The sequence below is a fragment of the Balaenoptera acutorostrata genome, chromosome 17 (genome assembly GCF_949987535.1).
Source record: "Balaenoptera acutorostrata chromosome 17, mBalAcu1.1, whole genome shotgun sequence".
Taxonomy (NCBI): Eukaryota; Metazoa; Chordata; class Mammalia; order Artiodactyla; family Balaenopteridae; genus Balaenoptera; species Balaenoptera acutorostrata.
In genome coordinates, this window is record NC_080080.1 from 53,024,425 (window position 1) to 53,042,181 (window position 17,757).

The window sequence follows — 17,757 nt, forward strand, 5'->3', positions numbered from 1 at the left end:
CTAGATTTCTTCACAAATAACAAGGCAAAAGAAATAATTGCTACAAGAGTGGTAGAGAGATATCCATGGCTTAGAGGCTGAGATTATTGTGCACCTGAGACACCAGCAATACAAAGGGTATGAATTGGATCACATCAGGATGAGAGATCAAGAAAAGAAAGCTCTGTGGAAGAGGTGGCATAGGGGGAGTGCATTTTCTAGTTGGATTGATTCAAAGCTGAGATCTTGCAGAGAAGGTACAGTGAGTTAGGAGGTTAGGATGGTGAGAGTTCTTGGTATAAAGTATTTAAATGATGTATCTTGGAGCCAACCTGCATAAGGGAAGAACTCAAGTCATGAGAGGACTGAAAATGGAGTGGTTTCTTTTTTAAAATGTGAGGTAGTCTTACAAGTGGTTTGATTTTGTCACTAGGCGAGCTCAAATTCTATTCCCTAATGGGGTGAAAGGAACACAGAACTCAAGGGGGAAATGGAAATTAAGATGTTTTAAATAGGCAGGACAGTGATACTGGGGGTGCCACCACTACAAAAATCTTAAGTTTTATAAAAAGTAGTATCTTGAATGCCACTTATAGAAATCTGAGTGTATGTGTAGGTGGATTTTTCTCAAAGGGAAAATGCAGGTAATGTTGTGGGTATGTGCTGTTTCAGTTTATCATGTATATTTTCAAACAGAAGGGAAAACTGCAAGTATTGGACTCTTATAAACCCATCTCTGGTTCAACAACTGCTAATCTTTTGCTATATTTTACTTATGTGTGTATATATTCGTATTTATATATATTTCTAAACTTTTAAAATTAATAGCAGACAACATATTTCATCCCTAAATACTTCAGCATTCATCATCTCAGAATAAGGACATCCTTCTAAACAAATACAAGTCCATATCACAACTAGAATGTTAACAGTAATTCTTTATCATCATCTAATATCCAACCATATTCAAATATCCTCAAATGTCCCAAAATGTCTTACACTTTTAAAAACCAGGATTCAAAGATCATAGATTGCATTTAATTTTCTGCCTTAGTTTTTTTAAAGCTAGAACAGCAACCTTATCTTTTTTTTCTCATATCATTGACTTTTTGAAGGGGCCAGTCCAATTGTCTTATAGATTGTCCCTCATTCCAGAATGGCCTTGCTGACCACACTTAAAGAAACACTGTTCCTTCTTATTTTCAGGGACTCAAGTTAATTATATGTATATTAGATCTTCTTTGCCTTTTATATTTATCACTTTCTCTGATTTTTCTTTTACCTCTCAGTTTCATTTTCTTGTCTTTTTTCATTTCTATCTTCCATGTCCCTTACTGTTTTATGTTTTCTTCCTTAGATACTATTTGTCTTCACTTCTGAGATGTTTTTGTCTTTTTCTTCAATTTTTTTTTCCTGATTGATTTCAGTTAACAGGCGTTTCACATCCTCATGTTGTTTGTCCAGTTTTGAATTTTTGAATTTCTAATTTGGATTTTTTTATGTCTGCAGTTATTTATTTTTAATTCATACTAGTATATTGTGCTTAAGAATTTTACTGTTTTCTCTGTGTTGAGCATTTTCATCTGAAATTTCCTCATTTTCAGTTTTCACTTTAGAGTGACTTTGAATGTTATTTTTTGGAGGTGTGACTTTTGTGTGTGTGCTGAGTTACCAGCAACGCCAGGTTATCAAATGGGAGGTAAGGGGTTTGGATTAGTTCAGTAATAAATATCGTGTGCTACACAGTTTTTGTAAAATAAGGTATCTTTCAGTAGTAAAGCCTTTTATGGAGGGGAGGCTCTGTCTTGGATATTATACAGGGCTTTAAAATTTTTTTTTTCCTTTGAAATAATTATAGATTCATAAGAAGTTGTCAAAAAATAGTACACAGAGAGGTCCTGTGTATCCTTCCCTCAGTTTGCCTCAATGGTAACATAACTATAGTACAATATCAAAACCAGGAAACTGTACAGTCCACAGACCTTATTCAGATTTTACCACTTTTAAGTGATCTCACTTGTGTGTGTGTTCTGTGCAGTTTTGTCACGTGTAAATTTTTGTAACTGCCACAATCAAGATACGGAACTGTTCCATCACAAAAATTCTTAGTGCTATCCCTTTATAGTCAAACCCATTCCCTGCCATCATCCCTAATTCTGACAGCCGCTAATCTGTTCTCTCTAATTTTGTTATTTCAAGAACATTATATAAATGGATCGTACAGAATGTGACCTTTTGGGATTGGCTTTTTTCATTCAGCATAACTCCTTTTTGAGAAGTATCTAAATTCAGTCAATAGTTCCTTTTTATTGTTGATTATATTTCATTGTATGGGTGTACCAGTTTATTTAACTATCCACCTTAGGCCATTTAAGCTGTTTCCAGTCTTTGGCTGCTATGAACTTAAGGCTGATATAACTATATCAACAAATTTTCATCTCTGTGGGATAAACGTCCAGAAGCGTGGTTGCTGGGTCTTTTATATAGCTGCTATCTTTTTTCTCTCTTTACAAAGGAATAGCTGCCTTCTCCAAGATGTGGTACCTTCCCAAGATTCTGATTATGTGTGCTTCCTCAGCCTCTTTCTTTTGACTTCCCAGGAGTCTGACTTACCAGTTCTCACACTGGTTCTTCGCATTTCTCCACTCAGGGTGGGATCTACTACTTCTGGGAATGAACCCTGAGACCCCATTATATTCTCCTTACTGTGCAGTCCCTAATTGACTTGGTTCTTGTGTGTTCCAGAGCTGACTGCTAGTTTGAGATGCCTGTTTCTCCACATATATGTAAACAGAAGTTTGTAGTATTCTGTCTTCTAAACATATTACAGACATGGGCTGTGGGTGATTATAACTGCCTCTTATGCATCTGTTTCCTTCCTTCTTTTAAGAATGAGAGAAGAAATCTGATTTGGAATGTGGCTGTTATCCTACTATAATCTGAAAGCTCTCAATTAACTCCCTGTTACCAGAAATTTTCCTGAGTGTTTAATCATAGACTGTGGACTTTGTAAAAATGAATTCTCTCAGACTCACTTTTTAAAATAAGCATAATTACATGGAGAAAACAAAACAAAAAAACAATAACCTAATGGAATTGTGAGGACTAAAGAACATGTATTTACCGTATCAGTAAATATTTAAAAATGCTATTATCATCTGATTGTGTTCTCCTTGGTCGAGACTGGGGAGAGAAAATTTGGAATTTAGGAGATGCCGCTTTTGTTCCAATTTCAGTATACATGCTGCCAAAGTGAGCACAGGAGAGGCCACTTTTGGACTTTTACTCTGTTGATTTGGGGGGGGGGGGCGGTTTCCCCTTCTCCTTTTATTTTTTTGTTGCATTTATGTGGTGTTCACTATACAACCTGTTTGGACTGTGCCTGGGCATTATTGGGAACTAAAAATAGGAGGGGTTGATTACTTTGGCAAGGGCCATGAAGTTTTTATTTAACCAATGTCCTGTTCTGGCCCATTGCACTGCCCTGTATGTTTCTGTCTTGTGACTGAAGAATATACAGTAGGTACAAAGGAACCTCATTAAGGTAAAGGCTCCTCTGATGTGGTCTGGGCTTTTCCCTTGAGAGGCAGACCAAATCCCCAGTAGACTTCAAGTTTGGCTTTTAAGTTCAATGGATTAAGAAAAGTGGGGACTGTTATAAGAGAACTTTTATTCTCTCATCTGCCTATTTCAACCGGAGATTTCTGTTTGACTTCCGTAATGCCCACTAGAGGATCTTCTTAGATTCAACCAAATATTCAGACTCAAAAAGCCCATAGTAGGCTTCATCTGGCCCCAATTTACTCAGAAGGACAGAAACCATAGCTCACCCAGCAGGTCATTGTCAGGCCTCCTTACATTCAAAAGATGACCTTACAGCAGCAGTCTGTGTAGCAGCATATCCATGCAGCTCCCAGGAGTATCATCTCCCCAGGTGACAGCTCAGGAATCTCAAAGGGAAGTACAGTTACAAGTGTCCACATTCTGGGAAGTCCAAAGCTAGGGTTTCCTATCAAGTGCCTGGAGTTTTCCCAGTCCAGATGCAACACACCAGTCAGGGGCCATTTTAAACAGAAGCAGCATTGCCTGACATTGTTGGCCCATACCACTCTATCTAGTTTTGAGAACTGGAAAAGCTAGGTGGTTGACCTAAGGCTGGAGGGCAAAGAAAGAGTTTTGTTAACCCTTTTGGCTTTAACTGACCTGGAAGTACTAAAAACAAAACCACCACTTGTAGCTTCTTTTCCTGGAAGACAACTAATCTGATTGCTGAAACTGTGTTGTACCTGTGACCCACTGACTGGGCTGTTTACCGTGGTGGTGGTGGGTAGTGGCACTGAAATGAAGTGACAGTATGAACCTGTTTCTGAGCCTCCCTCGTTTGCTGATTTCCTCATGAAGTGTCTGTGTTCAGGCGAAGCAAGCCCTGCACTTCTAATTTCTCTATGCCTGGCCCAGCACAGGACAGGGATGGGAAGAGGGGGGAAAAACAAGTCTCAGGTTTCTCTCACTGCCACTGAGTAGGTATAGCAAGACAATAAATCCTGCCTATAGGTCTGGATTTCTATAATTAATATGAAAGATAGAAGGACCTGATGAGTTCTCCAAACCAGCCTTCTCCAGAAAGCTGGTTTGGTCTCTCTGTAGGCTCTGTGTAGCCTCATCTCTTGTACGGTAATTTCTTACCTGAAGTGAGAAGGGGGGATGGGCACCCTGAAAGCTTCCTGTCTTCATTCCAATCTGCTACATGATGTTCTCTCATACTTCTACTGAATGACAGTAACTTCTGTCCGCAAACTTCATCAGCAGTGGTACTTTCATGGTATAATTTAAGCAGCCCTTTTGAAGACTGGTCACCCTCTATTGCATAGTCTGTTCTGTACATTAGTTTTCTTGTTTTTTGTTTGTTTTTTATTCTTTAGGCATGAAAATAACTAGAACATTAATAGTGAGGATTTGGGAAAAGAGTATTAAACCAAGTGGATCACTGACTTTATTTCATCTTTACTATGGATTTTGAATAAAAATGCAGAAGACCATCTAAATTAATACGTAGAAAAATAAAATTTTGGCAAAACAAAAACTACTGTTTAGGGAAGTTAAATTGTATACTAGTATCTTCTGTATATACTTAGTAGTGAAATATGTTACAGTTAGCATTCTAAGACATCAGTTCCAATGTTGTAAAAAAAAATTTTAAGTTAATGAAATTTACAGTACATACTGAAATAATGATACAAGTAGAAATTTAAATTTTTATATTAATAAGGAAGCCCAGCTTGCTAAAGCAGCATTAATATTCACATCAGATTTTAATTTGTTATACATTTTTGTAGTTTAGTAAAGGTCCTTGATAATGAAAAACAAAAAGTGTTATTGGGACAAAAATAATAATCTGTGTAAAAAAGGGGGGAAGACCAAAATATTTTTTATAAGCTTATTCAGATACATGGAATTTTCATGAATTTAAGAGGAATGAAGATATGCAGACAGTAATAGAAAATCAGTAGACTCATCTGAGTTTTCAAATGCTTATGTAAGTCTTCAATCCATCTGGTTTTATAAAACCAAAACTTTGAACACAAACAAAAGCAGAAAACTTCACATTACCTTTTTATATGTTCCTAAGTATCAAATTGCATCAATTTATTATGAATTTAAAGAACATCACATATTTTAAAACTAAAGTACAGAAGTGCCTGATTCTTTTTAATTCCACAAATACTTAGCATCCCAAAGTAACATGTAAACAAACCTCTATGCTACTCAGTGAATTCTCCCCAATTTTTAGAATAAACTAAATGGTAGTAGATCTAGTATATGACTTTCATGTAAGTTACGGTTTCATTCATGACTTTGACTATATTAGAGATGTAGCAAAGAGGGAAAATTTTCAACTACTGTATTTATTTAAAACAAACTGACAGGTTCAAGCACCCATCTTAAGAAAAGCCAGCAGCATTTTTTAACATATTCAAAGTAAGATTTTGGCCTATAAGCCCTTATTAATACCTTCCTGAACAGCCATGCAACAAAACACCCTCAAGAGGTGTTACAAAGGGAAAAAAACATGGAGTAATTTGTACTTCTTCCCCTGGATAACAGAAACAAGGTAAAGCAAATCCAGATTATTTTTGGATGAACGGCTGTCACGTTTAATACACTCTGAGCTCTATAAAACTAGAGCCACTATCATATATGCTTATATAGATATATACTTATTTTTAATAAAGTCTCTTGCTTGCTTCAACTTCAAAATTTAAGGATGATTTTTTTCCTAGTCAGTCACTTCAAGGGAACAATAAATAAAGTAGAAAAGGATGAACTGTTTTGCATATTTCTGTGGAAGAACGGAAAACATTTATACTTTGAGAGGTTCAGAAAATTCACTGTACAGAATGAACAGCTTATATACACTATCTGTGCAACTTTTCTTGGCTGGGGTATTTAAATGCAAGAGCTCCTCCAAGACAAGAAGCCACATTCATTCTTGTCCAAATCCCTCTGTCTCTTCTATTGCAAAAAGAAGTTTTTCCTTTAGTTGTTCATAACTCTTATATGGTGGTAGATCCAAGCGATTAAAACTGAACAAAAACAAAAACAAAATCAGATGTGTTTTCAATAAAACAAACTCTGAAAAGACTTCTAATACAATATTTTTTTAAAGCACATTTGAAAAACTAAATAGAGGAAGAATGTAAAAATTTTGCCAGAAGTATTCTAACACACAATTTACTACTGTATTATTACTTAACATATATAATATTAAATATACAAATTTTCTTACAGCAGTCAATTCAAATTTAAGACCTAGTCACAAAAATATTTTAACGTTTCCCAGAGAAAGCTAGAATTACAAATAATAATTGTAGCAATGTGGATAAAACCGCTGGAATTTTTTTTTAAAAAAGCACTAATTTTTCTCTTTTCTATACTATTATTGTTACATTGTGTCATGAGTCCCCCTAACTTCTCTTGGGTTAAAGAGTCCATTTCTTTCACTCACTCACCCACCAATTCATTCATCAGTTATTTATTGAGAATCTTTAATATATCAGGTATTTTTCCAGGAGCTGGTGATACAATGATGAAAAAGTAAAGTCCTTGTCCTCATTGAACTTACATTCTAGTGTGGAGACAGTCAATAACCAAATATATATTTTTGTCTTTTCAAATAACATCGTCATATGTATAACCGTTTCTAAAATAATATGCTTACAGTCTTGCTGGACTCAAAGAATTCCCTGCTGGGATTAACTGATGAAATATAGAAAATATTGAAAATGCTTAAAACATCAATGTATTGTTTTACAATTTACAAAGGTGTGAAATAACATTTAATTTTTTAAGATACAGCACTGAGTAGCTGGGTGGGTTAAGATTCAGGAGTTTTGGATTTCGGGTTTTGGTCCCCACTATTAGTGTCTAGTGAAATAGCTCTGAGAAGTCAAAAACCTTTCTGTACTTTCATTTTCTCATGTGGAAGGTTTCTATAGATTATCCAGTTCCCTTCTACTACTCCTACCAGTTATCTGCCCTTGTAAGAGTCATGAAACCTGTAAATCAAGAAAGAGCCTTTTGAAACAAGGCAGCCAATTAAAATGGTATTCTTCTCAGACCACGTTATTCTGTTTGAAAAGTTGTTAATTTAACAGTAACAATTAAGAGGACTATATATCTTCCCATCATGTGCCCCCCTCCCCACCCCCACCTTTAAACTATGCCTCAAGGTAGTCTGATACTGAGCTGAGGTCAGGAGAAAATTTTTCAATAGAGCCCTATACTAACCAGTCACCTGCCTCTGTCAAATTGTCATTCTATTTACCAAATCTCCCTCATCTTTTCCCTCCTGATCATTTCTATTGCTGCTATATTTCTCCTATATATACTTCCCCATCATCTTTTATCTAGACCATCAGTATTTCCTGCCTACTGATCTTACATCCTTTTTTTTTTTTAACTTCTTCACAACCTATCTAGCCTTATATCACTGCCAGGGGTACTTTCTTAAAAAGACATAATGGTTTAAAAAACCTCTGCTGCTTCTAATGACTATGGATGGGGAAGTGGGGAAGGAAACCTATGCTGTTTGGTATAGCCCCTATTAACTTATTTAATGTTCTACAAGCATACCACACACTTTTCTGTTCTATGACCATGCTCTTATGGCTCTCCTATGTTCTGGAATACCCTTTTCTGCCTATGATAATATTACTAAGAATCAATCCAAATGCTACAACTTCCTCCAAGAATTCTCCTTGAACATGTTAAACAGACTTAATAATCCACCTCTCCATAAGCTCTTTTTTTTTTTTTCTCAAAAGGATGAAGTAAAAATTTTATTTTTCACATGTGAGGACCTAGCAAATGCTGTAAGTTCTTGGATTTGGTGAAAATTAAAACATTATACACAGATTATGGTCATGTTTATCCATGTATATAATATGGAAGGTGAATATATGTAGAGAGTTGGCATTTGTAATCCATAAGCTCTTTTTATTTCTGTTTTAGCATTTACTTTACTCTGTATTATGACTGACTGTTTTTTTCCATTAGATTCCAAAACCCACAAAGGCAGAGTCATCTCTACTCTCCTAACACAAATCCATTCTGTATACAGTAGACATTTTGTAAATGTTGAGCTGAACCACATAAGAAAATGTATTACTTAAAAACATCCAAAACAGGGTTCTGTTTTAAGACATCAGCCATTATGTTTTGTGCTGGCTTACAAAAGGACAAAGACATACTAAAATCTATTCATCTTTTATTGAGTACTTACTATGTGAATATCAGAATACTATTTTAAGTTCTATTTTAGCTTTTGTTTTAGTTTCAGCTTTGAGTAAAGTCTGCTACTTCTATTTTCTTATATATAAAAAGGGAAGACATCAATACTTTTCTCATGGACTCTAAGGGAACAGTACGCTATTGGCTTGCTATACACTGAATATAGCCTGTGGCACCCCTGCCCTGAAAGCTGCCACCTCACTAAGCAAAGCACTGGGGGTGACAGCACTAGGACCCAATCTGAGAATAATCAAGACTGCTTCCACCATAGATTATGGCACTGCTTACCTCAGTCACTACCGAAAACTCAAGTCTTTCTGGATCATCTATTTTCATCTAAATTCTCATCCCAATACTGATCAACCGTATTTCCCCTGATCTGAATTAAATCCCCACCTGTGTCCTCCATCTCAGACCTTTCCAATCCATTCTTTTGGACTTATATTTTATGATTTGCAGGCTTCTATAGTCTTAACAACTCCTCTCTTGACTTAACTGAAATCCAGCTAGTCTGAAATATTCTATTTCCTCTGCAGCCAGTCAACAAACTTTCCTCCTCTGAGGCAAACACAATCTGGCTATGCAACCTTCTTTCTGCACTTTTTGCTATCACCTGTTGACCATGTTCCTTCACTCACTGAAAGCTCTGGCACCTGCTTCATAGTCCTCTCATTCACATGGGTGACATGCAATGCCACAGCCTCTCAATTCTTGCCCTTCCTCAGTGACCTGTTCCTCTACTTCAGTATCATACCTTGAACCTTGTCATCACCAGTAAAGGAAATTACTAATTAAAACACTCTATTCTCTGATTATCTGTCTTTCCCAACTTATTTCAATTAAAATGCCAACCTATTAATCCATTACTTTCTCACCATCCTATCTTGTCCTCAGACTCTTCCTATCTTCACTTTTTACTTAAGCCACAGCCCATCATTATAATTACTTTAGAGGTCATGGTCCATCATTATAATCACTACCTTGCAAATATTTTAAAACCCTCTCTCTCCTTTTTGAACTTACTCAAAGTCAAACCCTGAATGAATTCAACCTTCTACTTTCTCATTCCTTGTACCTTAACAGTTGAAAATTACTGCGGGGAAAATCTGACAACTTAGGTAGATTAGTGTCACTTTAGATGAACTAGTAGATCCAAGTGGGCAATCTAATGTTGTCCAGCATTCTCAGCCATATTTCTACTCTCTGACAGCTCTCCCTTTCTTTCTCCTCAAGTCTTTCCTTTCTTCACTGTTAGCCAGTGACCTCAACCTTATACCCTGAGAAAACAAACCAACAGTGGATTAACTCTATTATTCTTTCACAAAATCTAAAATCTATCTATAGTTTACATCCAACTTTTCTTCCTCTTCTGTTACAACAAAGGAAATGTTCTTGTTTTTATAAAAGGTGAATTCCTTAACTCACACTCAAAATCCCAATTCTTTTCATCTTTCTTAAAGAATTATCTTCTTTGGTTATGAACTCTCTGTCCCTGCCTCAACAATCTCTCCTCTATTGGATTCACCAATTTAATCTAACCTGGTGTTCTCAAATGTTTTTGGTCACAGGATCCCTTTTCACATCTAAAAATATTGAGAAACCCAAAGAGCTTTTGTTTATGTGAATTATAGCTGTTGATATTTACCATATTATAAGTTAAAGCAAATTTTAAAAGTAATTTACTTTGAAATAAAAGTAAAATTTTTATGAAAAAAAAGACTTCAAAAAAGTAGTGAAAAGAGTGACCTTGTTTCATATTTTTGCAAATCATTTTAATATCTGGCTTAACAGAAGACATCTGGATTCTGATACCTATGTGAGCATTTATTCTGTGGGACTATATTGTTTTGGATTAAGCATATGAAAACTGTCCCCATACAGATATGCAGTTAGAAAACAGAGATGTACTCAAGTCATTTTTTTCAGATAATTGTGGTTATTATTCTTTGATAATATACTAAATTTGACAAGGTTATGCATAATATGGGTTTTGAAATCATATCAAAGAACTTTTTGTACTCTGTTATATGAAATCCACTGGTTTATTTTACACTTTGAATGCATGTTTTACCCATGCATGAGTTTGTAACATCATGCATCGGTCATTTGGAAATACTGGTTCACCAAGTTATAAAGAATTTTCAAATATTAAAAAAAAGTCTTGGGAAGCTGTCAAGCTCAAGGTGGTATATACAAGTTTTCCAAAATTCTGGTTTTTGCATGAAACCTCAATTTTATCATCACCAACAAATGCTGTTAGTTGTTTTCCTTAAGGTGACAAGTTTTACTTCATTAATTTTCAAGGAAAAAAGTCTGAATAAACACAGTTTGCCTGTCATGTTTTCAAGTAGAAAAAGTGTTCCAAAAAGAAAGCAAGCTGTTCAGCTTACAACTCAACAACTGCCTAAGAGCTTCCACTCAAGACAACCACCAAAGTGCTTTATGCAGACTTCCCATTTTGTCATACAGAATGTTAAAAAAGCTACATACATACTTCAAGCATCAAGATTTAATAAAGTTAATAGTTTTTAATACTTCATAAAGAACAACCTTCAACAAGCCTGGCTTTTTTTTTGCTTTAAACTTCAAATGTGTGGTGTTGAAAAATACAGAGATAGCAGTTTTGTGCCACTGCCTTGACTTGTGCTAAGTCAACAGCAGTTGACCCACCATTACTTTGGTACCACAAGTGCAAATGTCAAAACAATAAAAAGGCAAAAAATGACAGTGTGAAAATAGTTTTGATCTCCTCAAAGAACCACGTACATTTAAGCCATCACCATCTTTTGCCTGGATGACTATAAGAGTTCTATAACTAATCTCCCCGCACTCACTCATCCAATTCCCTCTCTCCTCTGTTGCCAGACTGATTTTTCTTGGATCTCATTATCTGCTATTTAAAACTTTTCAAAGGCTTCTAATTGTTCTTAGAAACAAATTCCTTATAATAGCCGATAAGGCTCTACATAATTTAGCCCCTGCCTACATTTCCAAATTCTTTTATCCCCTCCCCTGATTCATTAAGTTCCATTCACACCAAGTCATCTCTTATTTCCTTGAAAAACGACCCTGTACACAGAGTGCACTTCCTCTGTTTCTTCCTACAGCATGCTATTTATCAAACTCAACTTAAACATCACTGTTTCCTAGAAACCTCCTTGACCACCCAATCCAGAGGAGGTTCCCCTCTAGTTGTTCTCTTGGTTTCCTTTAAGGACTCCTAGCATTTGCAAAGAGTTGTTTACCTGTTTGTCTTTTGTGTCCCCATCCCCAGTGGAGCGCAAACTTCATAAAAGGCAGGGAGCACTTCAATCTCATTCTATACATAGTGGGTATGCTAAATATTTGTTGAATCAATGGATACATTTCTCAAGTATTTATATTAACCAATCATTCTAATGTGTTTAGTTATAGAATACTATATTAATCAGCCTGTTATCAAAATTGAAATTCTGACTACTTTAATGAATAAGAAATTATACTGGGTCTTACATTAAAAAAAAAAAAAAAAAGACTCTGGCTTTCACCTTCCTATTTAAGATTCTTGAACTTACCATGTGTGGCTTCTTGGTAACCAGGTATCTTTGCCGACTTTTTCAATGCAAAATTTTTGAGGCCCATTACTTCCTAAATCAGGAAAATAAGACAAAATTTATCTGGTCCTTTAAACTTTTTGGTTTTGATAACTAGTCAAATAATAGAACATGTCACATAGTCAACCTGAATGATACAGAATAAACTACAATGTAAGTTACTTCTGCCTAGAGAAGCTTCTTATTGCTGCAAAGATCCAGCAATAAGAATTACAAAGTGGAAAGATAAGTATTTCTACAGAATCTTGCTCCCTTCACAAAGCAATGGCCAACCAGGCTTTGTGAGCAGACTTTCATTTTTGTCTTACAAGTGTATTCGATATTAACCATTAATTTGTCTTTCTTCTGGTAGATGCCCTACATAAAGCACAGAAGAATAATCCTTAGGTTCAAGTCTGTTGTATGTCTAACCGCCATTATTACCCCAAAATTATCTACAGAGAAACTGCATTTACCCATGAGCTCAGCAAATCCTCCTAGAGGTAAACGGCAGGTTCCAGTGACAAACTGCAGTAGTCGCATTCTTACTTCATTGTCTGTCTCTTTCACAAACTGTGTAACAAGATCAAATTTACTTTAATATAAAATAAATACTAGATTATCTTCAATAGTGAAAATAGTAGAGCCTTAAATTATTCTTAAATTTCTTCTGGAAACTTAAGAATTTAACTTGAAGAAGAAATTTAACACAAACTAGTTTTAAAACGTATGTGGTAAGTGGCTGCAGCATTTATCATTTATTCAGGCTAGGCACTATGCTCAGTACACTACCAATCTTACTTCAACTAATCCTCACAATCACACCATAGGTTGGCCACTATTGTTATTATTATATCCATCTTACAGAGAGGAAGTGGAGGCCTAGAAAGGTTGTCATTTGTCCACAGTCAGACCACTGACCAGGGCAGATGTTGTGGCTGGGCTACACTATTACAGCTATCACTGCTGAGGGCTCCTGCCATGTGCTATACCATATGCTTTTTGTGTATCTGGCCCTCACAACAATATTATGAGATGGCTACTACCATTAGCATCCGCACTATACATGTATGAAAACGGAAGCCTGGAGAGGTGAAATAAGTTGTCCTTCTCAAACTGCTAATAAGTAGCAGAACTAACATTTGCACTCAGGTCTGGTTGAGCTCTAAACCACTGTTATCCTGACCCGAGCCAACTACCCTTCTCCGCTGTAAGCTACCAAAGATGAACAAATACTTCCCAACTGCCACTTTCAATAGTTTGTTGTATTTTCTTCCACTAAACACCATTTTCCCAAATCTGTTCTTCATACTTGAAAACCTAAAGTATGCATTCTTCTAAAAATATATCTAGTTCACAGACTATCTCTTTTCAAAGTGGACATAAATGGGTAATGTGAAATACTGATCTGAATTGGTCTGAGTATCTTACAACAGAAGGCAAGGAACTTAGGGAACAGTCTGAGAGTAGAAATGTATCTTAAAAGCAGGGACTAAACTTTAGCTAACAATAGGACAAAATGTTGTGCTAATTATGACCAAAACTGTTTCTGCACAGAATTGTGCTGAGGCAACATATTTCATCCAGACAAAGAAATACAGCTTATTACCAGGTCTGGCATAAACCTCACCACTGTCCCCAAAACAAACCCAATTCAGAAAACACAACTATTCATTTGGATTTACATAACCCAAGGCTTAAGCTCCTCGGGTATATAAATACAAAGTCCAAAGGGAAAGTCAGGGAACAAAAGGAGTAAGGAAGCTGGTAATGAGCCTAAAAGGGAAGATTACAGATACCTGCACACATTCTGTATGGGATGCAATTCTGATGTTTTAGGCTTGAAAATACAGTTATTCCTACCTTTTTGTTTATTTCTTTATTTTTTTTTTACAATAGATAATACATGCACAAAGTGTGGAACTCAAAGGCAGTAGAAGGGCATAGCAGGAAGAGCAGCCCACACATGCACCTCTGCCTCAGTGTCAGCTCTCCTCTGCAACTGCTGCTCGCGTGCCCTCTACCTTTACAGATGCTGTATTCATACACTAGCAGACCCTTTCTCTATACAGAATATATATTTTCCTTTTAACCAAATAATATACACACCTTTTTTCCCTTAATATTGTATTGAAAAATATTATTCTCCAATATTTTTGTTAATTTGCATTAAGAAAAAGAATGATGACAAGGTACAGAATTACATAATGGATATATTACAATTTATTTACTCAGTTCCCCCTGATGGACATTTAGGTGTCTCAAGTCTTCATTAGTGTACCAATAAATACTCTGGTATGAGCCATTTTGCATATGTGAAGTGTATCCATAGGATAAATTTCTACAAGTGTCCACACTTCTTTAAAGTATGGAGCAATAAACACATGACATATCCTTATGAAAAGATGCAACCTTTGGAAAATCTTTCTATAGTAACAGAAAAACCCAGGCTTTTCACCTGAAAGTGAAACAGTTAAGCACAAGTACACCAGATGTTCAGTTACTAAGTTGCTCAAATGAGTCTCAATTAGTAAATTTATGTGGATAATATCCCTGGCCTAGAGATTTTAAATTTCAAACAACACACAAACACAAACAAAAGAAAGGAGAGGGAGAGAGAGAGAAAGGTGAGAGAGACAGAGAGAGAAAGGAGAGAGAGGAAAGAAAAGTCATTCCTGGACATTATCCTCTAGATTGTTCTAATTCCCTGGCATATTATCACCTTTAGAGGGAATTAAGTATCTGCACTGACTTTCTCATTAAAAACATACTTCCTCATTTACTTCTAGAATTAAGTGGAATTTATAGAATACTTTCATACTACTAGAAAAAAATGTTATACCTACAACTATTACCATTAAACTATTATTTAAAGAAGACAGTCATTTATTCTTTCATTTAGGAAATAAGCAATGGAAAATCCTTTAACAAGTATTCACACTATCCACTTCTGACTTAAAATTCAAAGACTAAATACCATGTCTAAAAGCAGTCTCAACTTTAAAAGTGAACTGTTTTCAAACCCCCGTTTCATTAGAAAACACTTTGAGTACTTTGATTCAAAAAGATAAAAGCAAATACCTGCCAAAACCAGATGATTTGCTTGCTGTTTCTGGTATAATGTCGATACACGGTGTTTCTCTGCCAATCTGCTAAGTCAACCTCCTGCATGCCACACAACATGACCTGGGAAAGGAGCACAGTATCAGGTCACAGTAAAGATTTAGTGAAGAGAGTAACCATATGACTGAAATCTGCTAATGTCCAGCTATGCACATGCATAATTATGTAAACAGCTATGTGTACATCAAATAAAGGTCACAGTAAGCTAATACAACAAAATTTGTGGAAATTTAACATGCAGAATTCTATGGTACTTTATCTTACTCATGTTTACTGAACTTAAATTGAAAACATTTAAAGTAACTATTCATCAAGAAAAACATCAGCTATGTGCCAGAACAATCTCTTTTACTATAAATATATCCCAAATTAGATATACAAATTACAAATAAGTTTCAAACATAAATTTCTAGTTCTTTTTTATAAATCTATGCTACCTTATCTATTTAAAATTAAAAATATACTAACCTCTTATTATTCATCTATCCAGGCTTTGGGAATAAAATATTCTACATACGTGAAATTTTCAAATAACTCCAGTTTATTATATATGGGATGAAAACTATTTTTGGCATAATAAAATAAAAAGTATAATACTTAATTTATTTCTCATAAGTCAACTATGATCTATAATTTACATACAATAAAATGTGCATATTTTAAGTACAGAGTTAGATGCTTTGATAGATGTACACACCTGTGTAACCACTACCATAATCAAGAGGTAGAATATTTCCATTGTGTCCCTTGTCGCAGTTAAAACCACCATCCTTATCTTTGGCTCTAGGTGATCAACGATTTCACCACAGACTAGATTTTTGAGAATATGAGACAATACTACACATATCCCCCCTCTTTTCTGTTTTCTTTTCCCGCTTAGCACAATGTTTATGAGATTCATCCACGTTGTTGTGGGTACCAGTACTTCTTTTATATTGCTGAGTGGTATTTCATTATATAAATATACAACAATTTATTTATCCATTCCCTTGTTGATGGACATTTAGGTCACTTCAAATTTTTGATTTTGATGAATAAAGTTGTGATGAACACTTATGGAAAAATCTTTGTGTGAAAATATATTTCGTTTCCACATGAGTAAACACCTACTAGTGGAACTGCTAGGGCATAAAGCTGATGTATGTTTAACACTGTAAGAAACTACCAACAGTATCCCAAAGTGGTAATTCATTTAGTTTGAATTTGCAATTCCCCAATGACTAGTGAGCATCGAATGTTTACGTGCCATCAGTATAGCTTCTTGGGCTTCCCTGGTGGTGCAGTGGTTAAGAATCTGCCTGCCAATGCAGGGGACACGGGTTCGAGCTCTGGTCTGGGAAGATCCCACGTGCCACGGAGCAACTAAGCCCGTGCGCCACAATTACTGAGTCTGCGCTCTAGAGCCTGCGAGCCACAACTACTGAAGCCCGCGTGCCTAGAGCCCGTGCTCCACAACAAGAGAAACCACTGCAATGAGAAGCCTGTGCACTGCAACGAAGAGTAGCCCCCGCTCGCCGCAACTAGAGAAAGCCCACACACGGCAACGAAGACCCAACACAGCCAAAAATAAATAAAATAAATAAATTTATTAAAAAAAATACACAGCTTCTTTTGTAAAGTGAGTCTTTACTCACTTTAAAAAAATTGTCTTTTTACTGAGTTACAAGTTTTTAATATATTCTGGATACAAGACCTTTGTCTCAATAGTTTCTCTCAGTGTGTAGGTTGCCTTTTCATTTACTTAACAGTGTATTTTGACAGGAAGTTTTTAGTTTTGATGAAGTCCAACATCCTTTGTGGGTGTGTGTGGTCTACTGCTTTACTGTGTTCTTCCTAAGACACTTCTGCTACACTAAGATTTTTCTATGTTTTCTTTTTAGCTTTCATATTTATATTTATGATTTATTTTAAATTAATCTTTGTTTATGAGCTGAAGTAGGGGTTAAGATTAATTTTCTTCCATATGAATATCAAGTTGATCCAGCATCACTTGTTTAAAAGACTTTCCCTTTCTCCATCAAACTATATTACTTTTGATGAAAACCAATCAACAATATACATATGGGTCTACTTCTGGACTCTCTAAGTGTTCCACTGATCTCTTTGTCTATCCTTGCACAAATACCACACTATCTTAATTACTATGGCTTTATAATAATTCTTGAAATCAGGTAGTTAACATCCTACAAGCTTGTCCTTTTTCAAAATTGTTTTGGCTAATCTAGACCCTTTGCATTTCCTTGTAATTTTAGAACTAGCCTGTCAATTTCTATAGAGAATTCTGCTGGGATAT

At 35.6% G+C, this 17,757-nt stretch overlaps 1 protein-coding gene across 6 annotated transcripts in view; it reads right to left on the minus strand.

Annotated features, from left to right (window-relative positions):
- Nucleotides 1-5,866: 5,866 nt before the first annotated feature.
- Nucleotides 5,867-17,757, minus strand: part of WWP1 (WW domain containing E3 ubiquitin protein ligase 1) — a 117,458-nt gene continuing 105,567 nt past the window's right edge. For all 6 annotated transcript variants that reach the window (XM_057532204.1, XM_057532202.1, XM_057532199.1 and 3 more), the window contains 4 exons: nt 15,423-15,527; nt 12,818-12,914; nt 12,324-12,396; nt 5,867-6,563 (listed from right to left, as the gene is read on the minus strand). In XM_057532204.1, coding sequence (XP_057388187.1) covers nt 6,464-6,563; nt 12,324-12,396; nt 12,818-12,914; nt 15,423-15,527 — 375 coding nt within the window. In that variant the 3' untranslated portion in view covers nt 5,867-6,463. The remainder of the gene's footprint in view (nt 6,564-12,323; nt 12,397-12,817; nt 12,915-15,422; nt 15,528-17,757) is intronic.